Source organism: Vombatus ursinus, unplaced genomic scaffold, assembly GCF_900497805.2.
Source record: "Vombatus ursinus unplaced genomic scaffold, bare-nosed wombat genome assembly UNPS02009205.1, whole genome shotgun sequence".
Classification (NCBI taxonomy): Eukaryota; Metazoa; Chordata; class Mammalia; order Diprotodontia; family Vombatidae; genus Vombatus; species Vombatus ursinus.
Window position 1 is genome coordinate 39,138 of NW_020948983.1, and position 23,852 is coordinate 62,989.

Here is a 23,852-nt window from a genome sequence, read left to right on the forward strand (position 1 = left end):
CAAGGGTAAATATTGTCTTAACTAAATTTTGTACCACTTAAAAAGTGCTTAATATTTGAATCTGACTCTGAATATTTAAAAAGTCATATTCTGACACATTTGAATATGTTCAAAGTATTATTTTAAAGTGTGAGGAAATTAATTGTATTCATATCATTCATCCTCATTTAATAAACTCTTTCCCTTGCTTGTAGAGGCAAAATCCTCTACAAGCTAACACTATCCTGCCTTTCCTGCATTCTCATACTTGCAAGGAAAGAAGAAAGGAATAAGCATTTATTAAGCACCTAATGTGTGCCAGGCTAAGTGCTTTACAAATATTACCTCATTTGATTCTCACAACAATCCTAGGAAGTAGGTGCTATTATTACCCCTATTTTACAGAAGAGGAATCTGAAGCAGACTGAGGTTAAGTGATCGGGCCAGAATCTCCCAGCTAGAAGTGTCTGAGGCTGGATTTGAATACAGGTCTTCTTGACTCCATGGGCCCAGGTTTCTATCCACTGCCTAAGTCTGTTACAGGGGTCTTGTTTTTCTGTGTGTGTGGGGAGGGGGGAAGAGGAAAGAAGGAATAAGCATAATTAAGCACCTACTCTGTGCCAGGAAGTGTGCTAAGTGCTTTACAAATGTTACTTCATTTGATCCTCACAACAACCCTGTGAGGTCGGTGCTATTATTACCCCTATTTTACAGATGAGGTATCTGAGGCAGACAGAGGTTAAGTGACTTGGCCAAGGTCAAACAGCTAGGTAGTATCTGCCGCTGCATTAAGAATACAGGTCTTCCTGACTCCATGGACCCAGGTTTCTATCCACTGCTCAAGTCTGCAACAGGGGTCTTTTTTTTTTTTCTTTCTCTTTCTCAATATGTGTAGGAGTCGGGGAGGTCAGGGGAGTGAGAGAAGGCAGACTTTCATTGACTAGAAAAAATTTTTAATAAATAAATTTGAAATAAACGAAATGAAAGGGTTGGCCTAGATGTCCTCTGAGGTCCATTCATCTACGAGGCAGAGCGCCATTCAGCGCCTTCACAATTTGGCTGCAAATACTATTGCTGACTTACCTCAAACTATCCCCCTGCAGTTCTCGAGTGGGATCTCGCCAAGCCTTTCTTCAGGTTATTCCTTGGTCACCGAACGGCCCTTCCCCTACCTGCCACCTCCGACTAAGTAAGTCCTCTTTCTTCCAGGCCCGGCTCCCCAGCCTCTTCCCCGCCCCCGGCTGGAACTCATCTCTGCGCTTTCTCGTAGCATTTTGCTTCGGCCTTCTCCTTCCTTTCCACTTGTCTCTTTCTCTCTCCGGCATCACCGTTATGCGTGGGCTTCATCCCTCTTCAGGAGAAGGGAAGGTCCTCGAAGGCAGGGCCTGGCTGGCGCGTCTCGGTACCATCGACAGGGATACTAGGGGTGGGGGAACCTTGCAAGAAGCGGGCGCTTTTAAAAAGTGTCTGATGCATTCAACGGGGTCTAACTAACGACTCCCGGTCCTTCGATGTAATTCCCTTTTCTTCGATATCCAAATAATCAGAAGACCGGGCTGCCGCAGAGAAAGTAAGGACGACTAACTGCTTTACAAACTCCATGGAGACGAGGGGAGGAGAAAGCGGAAGCTCCGCCCCAGATCCCGCCTACTGGATGCTCCGCCCTTTCGGGCGCTGTGCCACAGTCAGCTCTCAAGAAGCCAGAGGTGGCACGCGGCATTCTGGGATCTGTAGTTTACTTTCTGCTAGTTTATTTGCTCGCCTTTCCACGTCGCGTCCTTCAGGGACTCCTACTTCCTGTCGGTCGCTTGTCCTGAGGTGCGACCACCCTACCCAGAAACCCCTTCTTCACGTCGCTCCGGTGATCGTGCAGGTTAGAGACTCAGGACTGCAATTTCCAGAAGTCCCCGGAAAGAGCGCGTTCCTTTGCTCATCTCTAGGACCACAATTCCCAGAGATATCAGTTACCCCGTTATACTCTTTTCGTCGCTTCCGTCTTGGGCGGGCTGAGCTGAGACCAGCTGGCGAGTCCAGCGGAAACAGTATACCAGGTGTAACTAAGCGCGGAGCTTCTTCAGCCGCCCGACCTTCTTTCTCTTCTCAGACATCACCCCTTTTGCCCCGGCGCGCTGCCCTCGGTGTCTTAGGTTAAAGCTGAGAGAGGGCGGGCCGCGCCTGCGCACTGCCCAGTTTCCTGCCTGGCTGGTGGCGGCGGCCATTTTGTCCCTCCTTCTCCTCCTCCTCCTCCTCCTCCTCCTCCTCCTCCTCTTCCTCCTCCTCCTCCTGCTTTGAGCGCAGCGTCCGGAGCGGGCTGGGGGCAGAGCGAGAGTCCGAGAACAGGGTTCGGCGCCTTCTCCTCTGTCCCCAGCCAGAGCCTGTCGCCCCCCTCCCCCCCTCCTCCCCCACCCCGCCCCTTTCCCTCCCCCGATCCTGCCCTCTCCCCCTCCCGGCCCCTCTCCCCCGCCCCCCTTCCCCTCCACCCCGGTCCCGGGATCTCTGTCTCACCCATCGCCATGGAGGACGACGGGCAGCCCCGGACCCTGTGAGTACCCGAGCAGGCAGGGATGCCCGATGTCGCGAGGCCCGGGCCCCGGGGGCCGGAGGGGCGGAGCGGGGGGGGCAGGCAGGGCCGGGGCTGGGGCGGCGGCCTCTAGCTGAGGCGGACACGTACACATTCTTCCTCCGCCGCCGCCGCCTCTTCTCTTCTCTCGGGCAGAAACCTCCTCCCCACTCCTGCCCCATCCCGGAGCCTACCGCCCCTTCCCCTTATCTGCATCCCTAGTCCCGGCATCCGAGAGGCTGAGGCTGTCAAGAGACTCGCCGCCCCTTGTTTTTTTTCCCGGTTCAGGGGCGGGGGCGGGGCGGAGGAGTAAAACTCAAAACTGGGGGGCCCAGGGGAGGGGGCTTGGTGATGGATGCAAGAATAGGGTGGGGGCGGGGAGGAAAAGGGGTGGGAGAGTCCCCGAACGGGGTGAAGGAGGCTAGCTAGCGGAGCATCTGTCTCATTACCTTCCATCCCCTGCTCCCCAAATTCAGAACCTTGTGTGTCAATCACTGCGCCTTCTCCCTCCACTCCTCTTGTTCCTGCCATACATACAGCCTCTCCCTCTGCTGATCTCTCTTGACTTCGAGTATTCACCTCATTTCTGTGCACTTGTCACCCAAGCATCCTTTCCTTTTTTTTTTTCTGCAATTCACTTGGAAAGCTGCCTCTTCCAAATGGATAGCCACTTGTTGAACTCTTCTTGCCCTTCTCACTGGTCACTTTTAATCTGTGTGTTACCCCATGCTTGTCGAGTTGGATGAAAAGGGTGTCTTTTCTGAGCTTTTAATATGATGCCTCTGGCATTTTCTTTTATTTTGCTTTTGCATTTGACTGCAAACCCAAGCAGCTGAATGACTCCCTTCCTTAAATGACTTAATTTTATTGTCTCCTTTCTGAAGTGGTGACTCAGCATTTGTATTCCTTTCCCTGTAGTTGTGCCACTTCTTTTCTTTCTCCTTTCTGCTACCCTTTGTATCAGTTTATTCTGAATATTTATAATGGGGAATATAGTTGTTATATTTTATTTTGTTGAGTATCTTTTATTTTCTTAGTCTTCTGCTTTGTACTTCCCGTCTTGAGCATTAGGAGTTAAATTCCTACTCTCTCATACTTAGGTCTGGTTTTCATGATTTGGAGATTACTTTGCTTGTCCTTGTTAATAGACTGAATAATCTTGTGGGAAAATTACTTTCTTTGGAGTAGGGGTAAGATGGTTACACGAAGTTGAACATTTGGCTTCTTATTGGTTTACCCTAACCAGAAAAGTAAGTGGCCCAGTAATATAATTTTAAAATTATTTCCCTTTTTACTATTTATTTTCTTTTGAACATTGTATTACTTAACCCTTACCGTTCCTGTTTCACCGTCTTTTCAGGAGAGGTGTTTTCCATCTTAGATTTTCAGAATGAGGGCCCACTTACCTTTTGGTGGAAACCTTGTATTAATATTTTGTGTTGTCTTTTCAATTTGGTCTTCTCTTTTCAGAAAGAGGAGAACTGGAGAAATTCTGAAATTTGTTATTTGCTAATGAAGCCAAGTTCTAGTTAGTGATGTGTACTTTGACTTCAGGTATTTGAAAGAACTGGGTTTTAACTCTCAGCTAGGATTTCTTTAACTTCGGTAGAAGTTACATTGTGTCTAAAATCTGAAATGTTAGTTACATCATAACAGGTGCTGGAGAAATAGCAGTTTCTTAATTGATACACTTGCCAAATTACTATTTAGATGAAAAATTGTTTTCTTTTAGAAACAGAGCACTGTTACTGAGATTTTCATTCATCCCATATAGTACATTGACATCGAATTTTTATTTCCACAAGTCTCCTCAGGCTTTATCCAACAGACCTAATATGCTAACTTCTTTTATGTCACCTATTTCTACCCTTACCTTCTATACCTTCTCATCTCATGCTCTGACACTCACGTAAACATGGATTATCTGTTTACAGGTATGTACAAATATGTTATGTATATATACATGAGTAAATCTTGTAAACTCTACCATACCCTGTTCGTCAATTCATGTTTGACTGCCTTATCTCCCTTTTTCTTTCTTTGACTCTGCTGGAGTAAACTCTCTTCAGACTTCATCCATCCTCCCTCCTGTGTATTACACCTTGTATACTGTCTTTTATGTAATATCTACTCAGTGTTTTATGTTGATTGTATTCCTTTCATCAAATAAACATAGCTAGCAAAAAATCCTAGTTCTCATTATAGACAGAAATAGTTACCCTATTTCATACAGGATGCATTCCATTTTTCTACTTAATATCATAGAAATCACTAATAAAATTTAAGATAAAGTAAGTTCAGATTTGTGATGTATCAGAAAAAAAAAAAGAATGAGTTTGAATTCTTTTTTCTTGAAGTATACCTTTTGGGTTTTTCCTTAAAAAGATATCTGCAGGCACAAGTTTGAAGATGTTAAAGGATTAATGTTAGGTATTGTGTCTGGCTATTTGCCTTAATTATTTTGATCATGTGATCTGTGGAATACGTTTTCAAGCAGTTAGTATGCTTTTAATCATGTACTCTAACCAAGACTTCTCTGTTACCCTGACATGCCTGTGTGTTACTAGTGAGGTTTTTTCCCTACAGACACACACAAGCTAAGACATATGGTTCTATCTTCAGAAAACAATGTGGTGTTAGCTAATAGGTAGGTTTTTAAATATTAATTACCTACAGTATTATTTATTTAATTTGTAGTGCTTAAAGTGGTATAGGATTGCTTTTTTGAGAATAGTGTTATATTTGCCATACTCTACTTGAAATGCCTATTTTTTTGATATTTGTTGTTTTCATCTGACATTAATTTTTGTTTAATGGACAGTAAGTAACTTTCCATATAGAATACAAAGAAACTGCTTTGTAGCTGGTATGGAAACATGATAGACATCTGCCTTGTAAGACTACATCATCCAGGCTAATACTGAATGTAGCTTTTTTCTGGGAAGAGGGGAATATGTTTTGATGTATTGTATGCCTGCTGAATCTATGTGGAATAAGTTTCTTTATTATAATAGGGGAGGTCCTCCTATATTAGCTTATTTTGCTATTTGCCTAAGGTGCCAGATTCTAAAGGAATTATGAATTTAGAAAAATATATCATTAATTGAATCAGAGTGACAATGAAAAGTAGGTTTTAATTTGACTCTGCCACATAACTGGTAATCAATTAAAAGTCTGAAAACAATTCATTATTATTAATAGGAAAAACTGTATTAGGACTCCATTATAGAACCTCATGATGTCAAAGATTTGGTTATATTGTCAAACAATTCCTCCATTATATGTATTGTGTATCCTAGTCACTATATCAAAACCCATAACATAGTATATCTGCCTTGCTGACTGCAGCACTCCCTTCCCCCCAAATAAAATAGTTGTGTCTGGCTTATGGAAGCAACTTTGGATAAGTGACATGTCAGTGATCTACTTAAAAGTATACTCTTTATGACCTTCGGGGATTTGGTAAGAACAAAGTAGGTTTGTTTTTCTTTTGTCGTTCAGTCCTTTGTCTTTCCATCCCCTCTGCATCCAGCCACTAACAACACTGACAACCCTATTCCCATAAAATAATGCTTTAAAATAGGTACCATCAATCTTACAGGCATAATACATTGGAGGTAGTTTAGTAATGTGGACTCTTACTGTTAGACAACGTTGCTTCAGCTTTCGAACTGGATTTTAACACTGTTAGAGATGAAAAATATCTTTTTCAGTTTAATACTTTCAATTTCTACAGTTCCTGCCCTTAGAAGACAAAATAGTGCTCTAAGGTATGCCCTTCCTTTTTTCTTGCAGTCATACCCTTTTACTAACTTTGTTTTAGAATTCCTGAAAAGTTTTCAGCTGTACATCGATTTCCATTCAAATGCAATGATTTGCAGTGTAGGATCTTTCTAGTATTTCAGATTCTTCAGATAACTAAATTTTTTTTTTCAGTGAATATTTCACATGACCAGCATAAGGGGGCTGGAAAAACACACTGACAGCTATATTTTGTGGAATAGAAGAAAAGAGTAGCTTACCTTTCCTATTATACAATATATTTTTTAAGTACAAGTGATCTGGAGAGCTGGCTATTAAAAATGTCTTGGACTGGTTCTGTAGTATTTTCTAGGAAAAATTTAATATATGATGATATAAAACTAAATAGTACAGTATAGGTTTTTTTTTTAAATAGTAACACCAGGAAAATACATAAAACACCATTTAATATGTGACTTATGCAACTCTTTAAAGGTTGTGCTATTATAAGTAAAAGAGCAGATTTTGGCAAAAATTTGGGAGACTATATTAGGACCCTCTTAACATTAAGATGTTAATATTACAGGAGTGATCTTAGTGGTGACTTTTTTTTTTAAACTAAAAGTTCACTACTAACATGTGCAGTGTAAGGACTAGGCTATTAATTTTCTCCATAAAAGGAGGTATTTTGTGGGGGGGGAAGTAAAGCTGAGAAATCTGATACAGAAACTTTTATCAGTTGTCTACATTATGAATTATATTCTATTCTGAGATAACAAGAACTGATTGAAAATTACTATTTAGTGCTATCTATCTCATTGCTAGAAATGGTCACAGTTGTCTAATTGTTCATTTAGGGAATTCTTTAAAACCTGTTAATACATATACACACACATACATATAACTTTATACATATTGAGACATAAAGTGTACATCTTGGAATTAAGTTGTCTGAAAAAGGAATAGCTCTAGATTAACTTTATTTTATGATTATAGCCTCATGAAACCAGTTAATTACCATATATTTTCCCTAAATATTTCTTAACTTAGAAAAGATTTTACATAGTTTTTCAGAATTTTAATACTTTAACATGGTTTTTTAATACATACGCTTCTATGTTGATTATTAAATTGTCTCAAATGAAAATAATAGAACTTATTTAATTTTAGTCATTATAAGGATGTAGTCTCATATTTTTAACTAAAAAATTCAACTAGTTCATTTGGTTAAATAAAGCATAGTTTTCCACAAGGTTCAATTGCAGGATAGCCCAGGTAACTTTGTACAGAAGAAAGCTATGGCCGCTAACTGCATCACTCACAGATAATCACTGGTAGTTCCAAGCAAATGAATATGAATGATTCATAAGTCCGTTACTACTGCTGGAAAAAAAGCAATGCAATATGTGGTCTTCCATTGGATCAGTGATATGTGTGAAGGCTAGTGCATGGGACACCACCAAAATTTGTTGCTGATTTTATGTTTGAGGAATCAGTTTTGGAAGAAACTTTGGATGAAATTATTTACTATTAGAAACAATATGTCATTTAAGTATTACTGGATTTTTTTTGTTGCCTTTTCTGAACATGTCTATCAATAGTTTCTATTGTAAATGTTTTAATACAACTAAAATTGTTATTTATTATCTCTATCAGGTATTTAAAATTTTACCTTATCTTGTCCTGTGTCATTTTCTCTTTTGGATTTCTACATTTCAAAGAAATTTAGATGGTTTAAAACTACTTAATTATTATGCATATAGGACTTGTTTTGTCCAGAAACTTGTCTCGTTTTCCAGATATTGTATAGTATAATGATAATCAAAATAATATAGCTCCTTCCAGAAAGCTAAATAAAGCATATTAATATTTTATCTATATTGTTTTATTTATATGATTGAAAGATACTGTTTACACTTAAGTTCTTTGTTTTTTATGGGAGAGTGGCCATCTTTACACACAGTAAGTGAATTCTAGAAGGTTTATAAATTCTGGAGATAAAGCAGTTTTAAAAATCCATAACAGAGGGAATATTAGGTTTACCTCTTTGTTCCTCCGAATCTCCTAGGATCTTCCCTCTCCCCTAATTACTTCTCCCTCCCCTGCATCTCCAGGAAAGTTATATATTTGATTTTAAGAACGTTAACATTCAAATTTACTCTCTTCAAAATTATACTTTTATAAGGATTCTAATGCAAAGTATAGCTTGGTAAATAAGGTGAAGTGACATAAAGATGTATAGTATAGTAACTTTTTTTTAACTTATTTTACCTCATTTTAAGCCAGTTAAGTACAAAATTAAACTAATAAAAAACGTAAAATTTCTTTTCCAAATGCACTGTTTATTTTCCTATCCCGGTAAGTCTCCAGTGACATTGACCATATTTAAAAAAAGATGTGTGAATATATGTGTATATGTCTATGTATGTATTTACATACTTATATTAAAATTCTCCCAAAATGCTGTTTAGGAATTAAAATAGACACACTTTATAACTTGTTCTCTTTTTGGCCTATTAATGTTAATAGGTTAATAGATGTTAATAATCTTAATTGTTGGAGGTTGGTATTTATGATACAAGTGACTCTTTTGAGTTATTTGAGACTATTTTGGGGCTATTATCTGTAATACAGATCTTAGTTTGAATGGTTTGCCTTTTTTCCCCTCAAATATTCTATGGAAATAAAAAGCCTGTTTTGCAGATGGAAAAGGATTGAAATAATTATGGTTATATTAACTATAAGGCCACAACTTAAAGTTGCTCTTAAAGGTCCCAAAATCTACCTCATTGTCAGAAAATATTGTGGTGCTTATAAAAAAGTAAATGCTTGCATTTTATTTGTAGGATAAGGCCCAGCATTAAGAAACTGAGAAATTTTTTCAAGATAATGGAATATCTTAAATTACCTAAAAATTTGTCAGTGACAAGTAAGAAGATAATATTTGTGAAAATGTTATTTTTCCCCCTGTTGTGTAGCTATGTAGGTAATCTCTCCAGGGATGTGACAGAAGTCCTTATCCTTCAGTTATTCAGTCAAATTGGACCATGTAAAAGCTGTAAAATGATAACAGAGGTAAGATCTTCCCAGTAAAATGTGACATCAACTACCATAGCATTTTAATTTTAAAAATGCAGTGATGCATGTGTTGATGGATAAGGATTTTTGCTCTAAACTCTTGAAATAAGGGCTCTGTCAGAGGGAGATTGAAGTTTGGACAGGTTGGTTCTATTACTTAGATGCTTTTGTCAAACTGTTCAAAGAGGTTTGTGTTCAGAGAGGTTTCATTTAAAATCACCTTTCATGCTGTGTAGTTGTCTTCAGAAAATGCTGAATATAAAAAGGTGTTCTTGATGTCGCATCTACTCATGTTGAAAACTTGAGTGAAGTTTTTTGAAAGTAAAAATGTTACTAATTAAGTGAAAATATGAAGCTAAGAAGTCCTAGTGTATGTAATCATGTGAAATTATATATACTTAGTACTATGCAGTATATCTTATGGATGTTTAGTTAAACACAAATTAATAATGACCAACTTGGTATACAGCTACATTTTTAAAGTCAAAGTCTATTATATTTAAAAGAAATTTCCAGGACTATATCTGGAACAGAGTCTGTAGATAGTATTTCCTTCATTTTTTCTTTGTCTTTTTTGTTAATATTCTTTTAAAATTAATCTATATTCTCTTCTATATTCATTTGGATTTATGTAGGTTAAGTTGTATGATCCTAAACTTCCTTTTGTCTTCCAAATTTGGAATTCCCATCATCTAACAATAATTGATGACATCACTAATAAGTGTAAAGGAAACAATTTACTATTGTTGTTTCAAGTGTTACTTAGTGATGCCCTTTAAAGTTGTGGAGCTGTAGAAGTGGAAGAATCTGAAGGTCTTTGAACAACTAGTAATTTATTTCACTCGAAGTAATTTTATTTTAAAGCTTGAAGAATCTTACTTTTCTGTTGAACTTTTAAGTTATTTTTGAGTAGATTATGTATATCACAAAATAGACTTTAACCATTTTTCCTTATGTCCTTAGGCATAATATATCAAATGTTTTTACAACTTAGCATAGTACAGTAAATTTATTTAAAATGTCAATTCCTAGAGTGCATGTGTTACAGCACTTGGCACACTGTAAGCACTAAATAAACATGAAATTAGCCAGCTATTTGCAAGTAGGCTAATGCTTTTAGTTTTCAAAAGCCTACAGCAATTTTTTTCTTTTCAGCTAACAAGTGATGAAGAATGTTCTTCTTTTTCTGAAACTTTTTGGAAATGGACTACTATGTATTTTTCTGCAGTTAACTATCTGTGCTAGATAACTCTGGAACTACTTAGTAATAGAAATGAAAGAGTAAATATACTAGGAAATTTTGGAAAGAGAACTGCTGTATATCCTTAGAGTTTTAGCTCCTTATTTCTGTTGTTAGCCTTCTCTTTTTTAAATGTTATTAATATTTGTTAAATAGCTGGCTTAACTTTAAGACTCGAATTCTTTTCTGTCAGTTTCCACAAGAATGTTGACACTATTCCAACAATAGGATTTTGTGTGACAGCCCAGCGTTTTTTGCCAGAGCTAATGATCACACTTTGGTGTTTCTGATTAAATGTAGTCTGATTGTTTTGTCACTGTTGTTTTAAGAGTCCCATTTTTGGATCACTTTACTGAAATTTTTCCAAGCACAAGAAAACATTTGTGGTTAAAAGATTCTTATTTTGCTAGTATTTTAGGCTCCTTCAGTCCATCTTGAAATATATATACACTAATTCTCTCAATAGCATTGATAACGATCAGGGGAGGTTTTGAAACATATATTTATTGTATGTACTTTTACAATTATGAATTAACCTAGAATCCAATTTTGCAAAATTGTTTTTGTAACAATTTTTTTATTCACAATGTGTAATTGTAGACATGTCTTTAAACATGGTTTATTTGCATTTTCAGAAAACACTTGAAAATTTGATCACTGAGATCAAATTCATAGTTAATAGATAGTCCTCAACTTCTTTTGGAGAGGATCTCTGAAACACTAGATTTGTGAAATTCTAGAAAAGCTCAGTCTTACAGAATTTGTTTCAGTAGGTACTAGAAATCTCTGACTTTGTTTCTTTTTCTTAATAATTTTCTCTTATAAAAAAGAAAAATTATGTAATCCAGTCTACCAGTACCATAGAAAATCTCCTATAGTACTGATGAAAGTCAGAAAGGAAAAAACTTGCTTTGTGATTTTATTATCCTGTATTTTTTTGGTATTCATGAAACTCTAGAAGATGCAAGAGTGTAATGCATTAATACAACTCATCAATTTCAGATATACATAGGGGAGAGAAATACTAGTAATTAGTGATCCTCACCCTTCTATTCTAAATTTCAGATTCTTTTTGGTCTAACTTTTGGAGTTGGAAGAGCTCTTAGAGATCATCTAGTCCAACCCCTTCATTTTACAGATGAGGAAACTGAGAAGTAGGGAAGTGAAATGTCTTGCCCAAAGACACCCAAGAAGTTAGTGGTGGAGCTGGGACTAGAACTAGAGTCTCTCTGACTTCACCCTCTTCCACTATTCAGCACTGCCTTACTGCATCTAATGATGTATGTAGTATCATTTCAAACTTGGTGTACTTAATTTTATGTTTTGAACATTATTGGCAAAATAGAAGATCTTTAAAATAGTTCATTTGTAGAAATTGGGTTTTACATATTTCTCATTAATTACTTTATGGTTGATTACCTGTTAATCATTGGTCCAATATTTTTAACTAGCACCAGTGATAAATGTTGAATAACTTTGGTATGTACTAATAATTTTAATAAAGAACACTTATGTTATTAGCACCAAAATTATCAGAAATAATTTTTGGTATAAAGTTAAATTATTAGAAAGTTACAAAATGATTAGACCACATTCTGATAATTTGAATTTAATATAGGCATGCTGTTATAGTCCTTTTTATAATTCTGTATGAATACCATACTGTTTTCCTTATTATTCTGCTTAAGTTATAAGGTTTATCTTTTAAAATGTTAGGCTTCATTATCTATTTGCAATCTCACTTAAAATTCCTAGCTATCAGTAATGTTTTTTCCTGGATTTTCTTCTCAGCAACCCGATAGCAGAAGGGTCAACTCTTCTGTTGGATTTTCTGTTTTGCAGCATACAAGCAATGACCCATATTGCTTTGTGGAATTTTATGAACACAGAGATGCAGCTGCTGCATTAGCGGCTATGAATGGGAGAAAAATTTTGGGAAAGGTAAGCTTGAAAAACATTTTGTACGTTTTAAAAAGTAACTCCACACACAAATCTTTGCATGATAATTACTTTTGGTTTGTGTTCATTTTTGGTGACTTTTCAAACACAGAGAGCTCCTAAGTCATAATGTGCTTTTCCTTTATTCGATCTGATACTTCACAAAAATATCCTTCCAAATTAAAAGTAAGTTAGTGACCACAGTGAAATGACTAATTGTATTAAATGCAATCTTTATTTTTAGGAGGTCAAAGTAAACTGGGCAACAACACCAAGTAGCCAGAAAAAAGATACCTCTAGTAAGTATATTGCAGCTCTTACTGTACACCTCAGGGATCGATATGGTAGCATTTTTATGAATTCCAGTTAAATCATGTTTTCTCCAATCCTGAGGTCTACTAATTAAGTTCCTGAGTGTTTTTATCATAAAATGCTTCGATTCCAGATCACTTCCATGTATTTGTTGGAGATTTGAGTCCAGAAATAACAACAGAAGATATCAAATCAGCATTTGCTCCTTTTGGTAAAATATCGTAAGTATTGTTATCAATACCTCACTCAGTAGTGCCAGGAAAGTTGTTTAAGATTGACTTATTTCAGAATTAAGGTGTTTTTCCCCCCTAGTTAGCATTGTTTTGTATTATATTTTTTAAACTGCAAATATGATATTTTAGTGTTCTTGAGTCTTGTTTTCAACTAATTCTGTGCATAATATATGTTTTTAAATGAAATTGTTCTGTATGTCAACTTTAGAGAAATATGTTTGCTAGATAATAAGTAAATGCTAACCTAAGGTCCAAGTTTTTGTAAATGTTTTGAAGATGCATTAAAGATAAACAAAAGGAACTGTGAATTTAGGCTGTGTATAAATGCTTTGGGGGTGGGAGAGGGGAATAATAAGGTAAAATCTTAGAATGTTTTATATTATGAATTTAGTATAGTGAACTTGGAGAAATTATTCTTGCTTAAATGTAAAATATATTGTTTTTATGATTTAGTAATAATTTTGTTAGTATTAAAATATCTGAGTCAAAGGTATTGTGATATATGAATTAGATATTCTTGTTGGTGGTGCATGATTATGCCAGAAATGGGAAAATGCCATTTGATCTTTCTCTCATACATGTTGTAGAGCAAAGTTCACAATATATTCTGTGATCAAATGTATTAGAAAATTAAGTGCTAAAAGTGTAACTTGTCTTGCTGTTTAAAAGCAGGATATTTTGTAGATTTATTTTCTACAGATTTAAATTAATGAGCATTTAATACTGCTTTACAGGAATATAATTCAGCTAAGAACAACAATGTTCATTTCTTTACAGTTTTTGTTGTTCTGTATATTTAATTTTAATGGACCAGTATATTTAATTGTTAATCTTCTATTTTTGGTGTTTGCTTTGCTTTTAAATCTCTTAAGTGTGGTAAGTAAAACTATTTTAAAAATCAGTATAAAAAGAATAATACAGGTTGCTGTTTCTCAATCTTTATTTATACCTGAGACCTGCAGTTTTTCTAAAGTCCAAGTCACAATTAAAAGTAATAGCATTCTGGTTATTTTGCAGAATTGCTCATAAGAATGGACAGGATCTTGAAGGCTAACTGCAAGGAACTGTGCACACTGGAACTCAGTTGTAGATTTTTTTTCTCATTTTCTATTTATTCTTATTATACATTATTTATATATACATATTTTAGTATTTACATTTTAACATTCTATATTCAGTGCAGTTCTATATTTCCAATCATTTTAACTTACTCACTAAAAATTTCTGTGTAAATTTGTTGTTTTCGTACTGGTGTGCTTAGCATTGTTGTTAGTTTTTTATTCTCCTTTCTTAAATTTCTGAAAATGTCAATTTTTCAAAATTTACAGCTGCCCAAACTCCAAAATGATGGTAGAGAATTGACCAAGAAAAATAAAGAAATCTGTTAACAGGCCATGTATGCCTTTTTAATTCCTATTTTTTTCCTCTTTTTCAATTTTTTAATATTTCATATATTTTGTATCACTAGGCAGAAGACATTTAACTATTTAGAGATTGCATGGTAAAGTAGTTAGCATTGTTAAAGTAATTTATAGAACAGTAAACCTTAGAAGATCATAGTCAATAGAATATTAGAAAAGGAAACTATTGTTCCCTTTAATCTTCAAATTTGAGCATTTAGTTTTAGAAAGAACAGGCTGTATTTGATAGGTTGCATGTTTATTACATGTTTTTGTCCTACTGCTTTTTTCTAACAGGTAAAGAAGCAATAGGGAGAGTTCAGGAATGGCTATAGTTAATTAGGGTTAACTTGAAATTTACATAAAAATATGCTCACAATACCGTGTGTGTGGTTCCTTTTAGTTTTTATTTTCAAGGTCATTATTATTTCCCTCATTTAGCTGTGCTTCTTTTCACAGGGATGCTCGGGTAGTTAAAGATATGGCAACTGGAAAATCAAAAGGCTATGGTTTTGTATCGTTTTATAACAAACTGGTAAGTAACTTCTAACTCCAAATTTTGTTTCTGGTAAAAATTTTAGTCACTGACTACAATGTATCTGAAACCTAAATATTCCAGGTATATAATCTACTAGCTTTAATATTTATTGTGTGTGGTAGTTTGTTTTTTTTTTATTTTTAACATACTATCCTCATTCTTTGTCCATGAACTTGAAATAGTAACATGGTATTGGTTGGTAAACATAAGGAAGTTTTTTTACAATGTTAGTATAGGTAAAGTGGGTACTTTGTATGATAGTTTTAGTAAAGAAATTTGGCTATAGTAACAACCATCGAAATAATAACCACACTTGAGTGATACTAATAAAGTCCTGACATTAGGATAATAAAAAATTTTAGCCTTTTCATATTTTCTTGGATAGTGTTGCTTTCTCTGTTTTGTAAATAACACTAAGTTATTCTCTCTACTTTCAATCTGTTATCTCTTTTTGTAACTGGGATTTTAAGGCTATATAAGAATATTTGCATGAAAATTAAAATAGACTGTGTGTTATCTTTTTATTAAAAAAAAATCTAATAGCCTAATGTCTAAACATTTGTGTTGACCATAAAATATAAACTGAGACACTTAAACCAAAAACTGGCATCAGTTTGTTTGTTTTTTTAAATTGTTAAGCTTTTGCTTTAGGAACTTAGAATCTTTGCATTTCATTAAAGCACTGAAATTTTGAGTATGTAAACCCAGTGACTAATGACAGACTTTTTTTAAGCACTTCAATTATGCTGCATAAGTCATAAGTGCTTAAATGTCATAAAACATTGACTGTTGTAATGTAGTTCTCTGTTAAGATGGGTTTCATCTCTAAATCTCCTGAAATCAAAGTTACATTAAAAACCTGTTTTCAAATATGCCGTTTTATTCACAGAAACATCTGACTTTACGTGTATGATAGGAGAAAGGTTGTTATTCTAATGACACTTTAAAAATTTCTTGGATCAGGGTTTGTTTTTTTTTGTTGTTTTTACTTTAAGAATAAACTATTCCTTGATTACCAGCTCAGTGTTTTGAAATTGGTAAGTAAAAAATTTTTTGAATCACTTGAGTTGAAATTAACCTTGATGTTAATCCATTTACCAGACTGTTGCTATGACTTATTTAGGATACTCTGTGAGCTAAAGCTTATTGATGTGAGTTTTTGAATTTTGGCAACTCCAAAATTCCTGTTCCTTGTAATAGACCATATTTACTGATAATTATTTTTTTTAGTAATTATTTTAAATTTCTCAGCCTTTTGTTATTATTTTTTTCTTTCTGGTTTTATAGGATGCAGAAAATGCAATTGTACACATGGGAGGTCAGTGGCTAGGAGGTCGTCAAATCCGGACCAATTGGGCAACACGTAAACCACCAGCTCCTAAAAGTACACAAGAAAGTAAGACAATTACTGTTGTTAACATTATAGGAATCACAGTATATAGTATGAAGAATTTAACTGAGGTCTAATTTATGGATCCATTATAGAATCATGTCTTTAACATGGACAGTTTAATTGGGGTCTGATTTATGGCTTCAGCACAGAATCATGTCTTAGTATGTTCAGTAATACCAACCGACTATAATAATTTTATCCTTAGAATTCTAGGTTTCATGCTAAATTTACTATTTCATGAGAACAATGGAGTTTGTTTTGAACATGTATTCTTTGAAGTAATATAAAATTAATTACATTAGAATTAATAGATGAGGCAATATAATTATATAGAGAGGGAAGACTCATACCTTCCTCTCGTCTATTTTTGTAGAATTATTGTGCTCATTTTTGCATGCTTATATAACAGTTCAAAATAATACTGTGTCTAAGCAATTTATACTTCTCAAAAGCTATATTTGTAGGACTGTATAACTAATAAAACCCAAATTTCCCATCTTCTTTCTGGAAAAAGATAGCACAAAACAGTTGAGATTTGAAGATGTGGTAAATCAGTCAAGTCCAAAAAATTGTACTGTGTACTGTGGAGGAATTGCTTCTGGGTTAACAGGTAGGATGTTTCCTTATCTTGTTCTAGTGGGTATTTCTGTACCATTGACATCATTTCGTGGTGTGACACCATTTCATGGTACAAATCTGCTTTAAATGTTATGGGGGTTTTTGTCTTTTTTGTTTGGTTTGGTTTGGTTCTTATAGATCAGCTCATGAGACAGACATTTTCACCGTTTGGACAAATTATGGAAATAAGAGTTTTTCCTGAAAAAGGTTATTCATTTGTCAGGTAAGGTTGCCGCGATATGGTCATTTTTGTTGCTTTAAAAAAATGTTGATTCATTCCTTTGAATTATTTTTGGTTGGCACCATAATATCAACATGCCATATGCTATTATTCTTTTGCAATGCAAATCTTTTTATAGGCCCATAGGGTTTACCTCTTAGAAGATAGGAGCCATATCTGTAAGCTGTCATTTTGCATGCATGCTTCATTGTTCAAAGTTTAAAAAAAACCACACACATCCAAAATGAAGTCTACAACAAACAAACAAAAAAACCCTTGCAACTGTGTACCTTAAAATAAAAGTTTTAACGTATTGATTTTTCATCTCTTAGATTTTCAACACATGAAAGTGCAGCCCATGCCATTGTTTCAGTAAATGGTACAACAATTGAAGGACACGTCGTTAAGTGTTATTGGGGTAAAGAATCTCCTGATATGACTAAAAACTTCCAACAGGTAATTAGATTCATGAATTTCACACTGTTTCATATATGAGTTAAAACATGTCCCAGAGGAAGTTTTATAACTTTTTGATGAAAAACCTAAAGCGTAGTAACACTTTTAAATGTCTTTAAATGCTATTAAAAAGAGAAGAAACTTGAAGTAGTGCTGGTGTTTTTTCATAGGTGTTCCTTTAAAAATTTATATAATAACAGTGCCCTGTACCGTGAGGGTCTTCATTCAGTATGTTCTATCTCTTGTCTTCTGTCTTCTCACAAAATCCTAAGTAAGGCTGATTTCTTACATGTCATCTAAGATGTTTATTTTTCCTAGGTTGACTATAGTCAGTGGGGCCAGTGGAGCCAGGTATATGGAAATCCACAACAATATGGACAATATATGGCAAATGGATGGCAAGTGCCATCCTATGGAATGTATGGGCAAGCATGGAATCAGCAAGGGTTTGGAGTTGAGTAAGTTATCTATTCATATTTTTATAATACTTTCCATGGAGTCTATTCTGACTTTTTTGAGTTGCTGGTTAGTTATGTAGTAGTAAAAGTGAAAACATTAAACCTTTTATAGCAATGTGCTTGATATGGGGATTTTTTTTATCCTTTTTGCCTAACACAGTGTTTCCTGTAATCCATAAGTGGTAAATGATTTGGCAGATTTCCTTTTTCCTAGTTATACTTATTACGTTTTAAAATAGTGCCAAATATAAGCCATTCATAAGAAGTTGAAAATCCTCATATTTATTTTATACCATTATTCACTGTTTAGTCAGGACTGTAGGAAAGGGTTAAAGTAAATGTCACCAATGTCTTTACCTTGTGGTGATCTTATACTCCATCTGCTTTTGAATTCTTTTTTTTTTGTTTGTTTTTTGTTTTTTGCTAGGCAATGGGGTTAAGTGACTTGCCCAGGGTCACACAGCTAGTAAGTGTCAAATGTCTAAGGCCAAATTTAAACTCAACTCCTCCTGACTCCAGGGCCAGTGCTCTTATCCACTGCACCACCTAGCCGCCCCTTGCTTCTGAATTCTTAAGGAATATAGTTTAGTCATGTAAGATAGAACCTTTTGGAGGTTCAGTTAGCTTTGAGTCTTATATTAATAGTGTTTTTTTTTTCCAATTACATGTAAAGATAGTTTTCAGTATTCATTTTTGTAAAACTTTTTGAGTTTCAAATTTTTCTTCCTCCCTCCCTCCCTTCCCTTCTCTCCTCCTCAAGACAGCAAACAATCTGATATAGGGTATACATGTACAATCATGTTAAACATATTTCAACATTAGTCATGTTGTAAATGAAGAATGAGAACAAAAGAGAAAAACTACAAGAAAGAAAAAACAAAAAAAAGTGAAAATAATATGCTTCGATCTTCATTCAGACTCTGTAGTTCTTTCTCTGGATATGGATAGCTTTTTCCATCAAAAGTCTTTTGGAATTGTCTTGGATCATTGTATTGCTGAGAAGAGCTAAGTCTATCATAGCTCATCATTGCACAATGTTAACTTTGAGTCTTATTAGCCATGGTTAGAATAAATGTGTATTCTTGTAAGTTCAGGTGATTTCACTTGTGTGACATAATCTATAAGACATAAGGTAGCATGATGTCTTTATTTTATTGGATATTTTTGCATGTTAGTTTCTCAATTTGTGTAGTTCTGAAGTGAGATTTTACTTTGTATATGAAATAAATAGAAAAATTTATCTGATACCAAATAGAATATGTAGCATTTATTGTCGGGTTTTTTTGCTCCCATAAGTTAGTCCCTAATATTACTGTGGGCTTCTTTCAATATCACAGAATCTCAGAATTTGAAGGAACCTCAAAGGCAAGCTAGTCCCAAACTGTATTTGGATAGGAATACCTTCTCAACATCTCTCTTACCTCAAAGCCAATAAGTGGCTGTTTTGCATTTTTTTTTTTAAATCTTCAGGGCAGTGGAAGCCACCATCTCCTGAGGCCTTGAGGCAACCTGTTCCACCTTTGGGTACTGAGTTGCTAGGAAGTTTTTGAGTCTCAGACAACTCTAAGCCTTCCTTTTCCTATAGGCTTTACACTGTGTGTGCAGTACTTTGAGGTTGTATAGTACAAGATACCCAAAGCAGTAAAGGTACTATATGATTATATGTGACTTCTAGTGTATATGAAATTTCACCATTTTAAACCTTTTTTTTTTTTTAATAGATTATCAGGGCATGCAACCCAAAGATATTTTTTTCCTTTGGTTCTGTTGCCTTGTTTGATCTTTTTATTTTGTATGACTGTATACCTGTGTTGAGCAAGTATATTTTTTATTAGCATCTCTTTTAAAATTTTGCAATAAACGTGTGTTCTACAGAATTTTTTTTTACCAAAGAACTGTTAGATTCTGAATCTTCCCTATAAATAAATTCTAAATGAAACATTTCTTTCTTTAAAGCCAATCTCCATCTGCAGCCTGGATGGGTGGATTTGGTGCTCAGCCTGCCCAAGGACAAGCTGCTCCTGTAATACCTAACCAAGCTGGATATGGCATGGCGAGTTACCAAACACAGTGAGCTGGGACTCTTTAAACAAAAGGGTAATTCATGATAGGCTTCAGTTTCCAGTGACACTCTGTGAAGACAGGAACGTAGAGATCAGAAAATGGAAATATTTATTTTTAAAATGGAAATGTTTGGAACCTTTAGCACAGCTTTGCTTTGGTGAAGGACACACATGTCTTCTAGTTCTGCCTTTTTAAGTTTTTGTTCATGATGGATATGAACATGATTTTTCTTTGTGTACAAAAACAAAAATAAAGTCAATAAAGACGATTCTGACTACAAATTTTGATATAGTAGCAGCAGAGAAGTGGGTTATGAATTTTGCTTCTTATATTACTGTTCCATTTTTTTCTGTTCTGTCTTCACTGTTTTGTATCGCTGTTCCAAATGGAAAAATTGGGGATCTGGAAATATAGTGAATCACTTATAAGTTCTACATAAATCTTGAATCCTTTTTTCTTAATGGTGGACCAAATATTATTTCAGCCAAGACAATTGTCACTCAGAAGAAGTACATACCCTGGAAGTAACTTTAGAGCATTTAATTATTTTCTGAATGCCCAAAGAAACTGAAGTTTGATATAGAAACGTCGTAGTCTAAAAGAACAGTACTGTCTGATTTGCATGAACAAATATTTGTGGTCCACATTTAGGCATCTATCAGAAGTGTTTTTCTTATTAAAATTGAAGTATATTGCATATAATTTTGGACGCAAATTTTTAGCAAATATGTATATATGGAAGTCAGGCAGTCACACTTGGGCTTTTGCATAAAAATTGAAAACTACACATTGTAAATATTTAATAACTACAGTATTTTAAAAGCATGTTCAAACATAGAATTAGCAATCTGTTTGAAATAATACTTAATATATTCTACTGCTTAGAAGTAGTAGATTGACAAAAATGTGTAAGACTGATGTTTCCAAAATTGGTTATTATGTAAAGTTACATAAATTACTATTCGGAGAGAGCCTTAATCTTAATTTCATAAATTTTTAATACATTCATGCATTTAAATATATCATTAAATTTTTATTTTATTTTGCTTTCTATTATTTGGTATGTAAATACTTTGGTTCAGAGCCTTGTAAATGTATTTTAGGGTTACTATAAGTTGTATAGTGAGTGTTTCGAAAATTTTAGAGGAGTTTTTTGAAAATATTTTTGAAAATATTTTGCTGAAGAATTTTTTAAATAAGAGATTGTTGAAAACATCCTATTTTGGATTACTCAATATGCCATTTGGAAAACGGAGATACAATTGAAACAGTTTGCTGAGTTATGTTTCTTATTTTTAAAATTTATTTCTTAATGGGTAGTTTGCATGTGATAGACCTGTACGAAGGTGGGATTGTTTATGTACTGGGTATAAATGGATAAATCATGAAGATGTTTTAGATTGATGATTATTTCTGAATCATTTTCTAGACAAATTGACTAAAACTGCCTCAAATTTATAGCTAAACAGGAATGTATACTAGGCAGTTCTGTCTATATTGTATGTGACAGCTAGGGGGTGCAAATGTTTCACCTGTGTATTTGAATACAGTTGAGACAGAAGCCCCAAAACTAGAAAAAATGCTTACCAGTCAAGTAAGTTACAACTTGTACTGACAAATTGCTGTTTTTAAAAGTTAAAGTTTTAGAGTATATAAGATATAGTTTGATATAGGCAATTTTATAAGTTGCTATAATGTATTTTTTCCTTTTCCCTTTAGTTATACATTTAACTCAAACTAGTCTATTTCTCCTTATAAATTCATAGGACCTCAAGTTTTGTTCAAGTTGTGACTCTTGTGTCCAAACTGATAAATTGATCAAGTTTTTTCATTTCAATTAGAAATGGAGAAGTTAGAAAAGAGCTGTACTAGTCAGCAGCTATGCTTTTCTGTTATAAAACTTAATCAGTTAAGGTAAATATCCTGAGGGATAGTATTTTTTTTTAAATTGTTTTATATTTTAAATGAAGAATGTCCAAATGAGAAATGAGGATCATTTATTTTCTGTAGTTAGGAATTTAAAGAATTAACTGAATTTTAAGAATTGAACTTTTTATTATATGGATTTTTAAAAAATGCCTATTAAATCACCTAGTTTTAATCTTTCAGCTAGATAGTTTTTAATACTTTCTTCTTCTAAATAATTACTTCTGAGTTCAAGTATCCAAATAAATTTAAAGCAACAATTTAGATATTTAACCATGTTAGCTATTGTCATCAGTATGCATTGATAACAATATTCTAGGTTTTTTAAAAAAATCATTTAGCATACAACTTCATTACTATAAATGGACACATGAATGAAGTGTCCATGGCCTTAATCTAGGATGAAGAACAAGATTTCATGATCAGCTATAATGAAAATGATTTAAGCTGTTTTTATTTTATGAAGTTTTTCCAAGTGACATAACATTTTCCCCTTCTTCCCCATCCCCACAAACTAATACAGGCTTAAGTGTTTAGCTGATTTGTTTCTTAACACGATAGGAGTTTTTACTTTCTTCATCCTAATTCAAGCTAAGGATTGTTTCCTTTTTTTAGTGTTCATGAAAGCATCAATGAAGATTGCCTTTGGTACACAAAAAAGCCTCAGGTCAAACTTCTGTGGAGGTTTATTATAGTGATAGTTTTTACTCTGCCATTCTCTTTGCTCTGATAATTTATTTACCAGTACTAACTCCCTATATGCCACCATGACTTTATTTCTACAACCGTTGGCAGTTAGTGGCTGAATGACTAGCCTACGTATGCCAAAGCTGTAAACCACGGTTGAAAGAAGTCTTTAAATAAAGACTAGGCTGTATGACAAGTGACTTATTCTGTATTGTCATTTGTAATTCTTCCTTTTTCTACCCTCAAATCTAAATATTTCATTATTGTTTATATGTTAGGATATATAGGATTTATTTCTAGGTACATATGTTTCATAAAGCAAAACTGTAAGTGTCAGCAAACTAAAATTTAATCTCTGGGTGATAGAGGTTTTGTGTCCTCCCTTGAAATGACTTTTTCAGTTTAAAAAACAAACAGAATGAGATGTCATTATTTAGACTCCAAAAATTTAGAAGTTAAGATAATTGGACCGTGACTGGAACAAAATTTATCCTTTTAGTATTTGGAGACAAAAGGTGAGTTTGGCAACTGAGGAACAAAAATTTTTTCAGGAAATGTCTTCTCTACTTATAAAAAAATATGTTCATATACTTTAATAGTACTTGTTAATTAATGTTTACAAACAAATCTTAACAAATAATTCAGGCAGCCTCAGGGAGGACCTCTACTTGAAAATATAGTGTTAGATTTTTAAAAAATTTTTCAATGTACTAGAAAGTAACTAAAACTTTGAAGAATATACTGTAACTTTAAACTTTTTACCAATTGGGTCTGCCTTTCACTCTAATTAGTCTGAAGTAGTAAATTTGTTTAAGTATGAAGCATTCTGCTATATCACTATTGAAAATGTGTCATCTAATACATTGTGAATATTAAATAGGTTGCAGCAAATACTTTTAAAGTGCATTAGCATGTAAATAACAATTATTTCTACATAATTTCCTAAATGTTATTTAAGAAATTTTATAAGCCAGTATGATATTAAAATGCCTTAATATTACGAAGTAGGAG

The 23,852-nt window shown here is 34.2% G+C and overlaps 1 protein-coding gene across 8 annotated transcripts; it reads left to right on the plus strand.

Annotated features, from left to right (window-relative positions):
- The first annotated feature begins 1,762 nt into the window (after positions 1-1,762).
- TIAL1 (TIA1 cytotoxic granule associated RNA binding protein like 1) lies at positions 1,763-20,515 on the plus strand. Of its 8 annotated transcripts, XM_027851590.1 has the most exons (13): positions 2,483-2,521; positions 5,126-5,186; positions 9,259-9,355; positions 12,390-12,539; positions 12,781-12,835; positions 12,982-13,069; positions 14,941-15,016; positions 16,307-16,415; positions 16,927-17,022; positions 17,169-17,253; positions 17,583-17,706; positions 18,025-18,164; positions 20,121-20,515. In XM_027851590.1, the coding sequence occupies exons 2-13, from the start codon at positions 5,146-5,148 to the stop codon at positions 20,236-20,238; spliced, it is 1,179 nt and encodes a 392-aa protein (XP_027707391.1). In that variant the 5' UTR covers positions 2,483-2,521; positions 5,126-5,145; the 3' UTR covers positions 20,239-20,515. The 8 variants fall into 8 exon arrangements, with proteins under 8 accessions (XP_027707395.1, XP_027707392.1, XP_027707394.1 ...); XM_027851594.1 differs by lacking the exons at positions 2,483-2,521; positions 5,126-5,186 and adding an exon at positions 1,763-1,852; XM_027851591.1 differs by lacking the exon at positions 5,126-5,186 and having other exon boundaries at positions 2,425-2,521.
- The last annotated feature ends 3,337 nt before the right edge of the window (positions 20,516-23,852 follow it).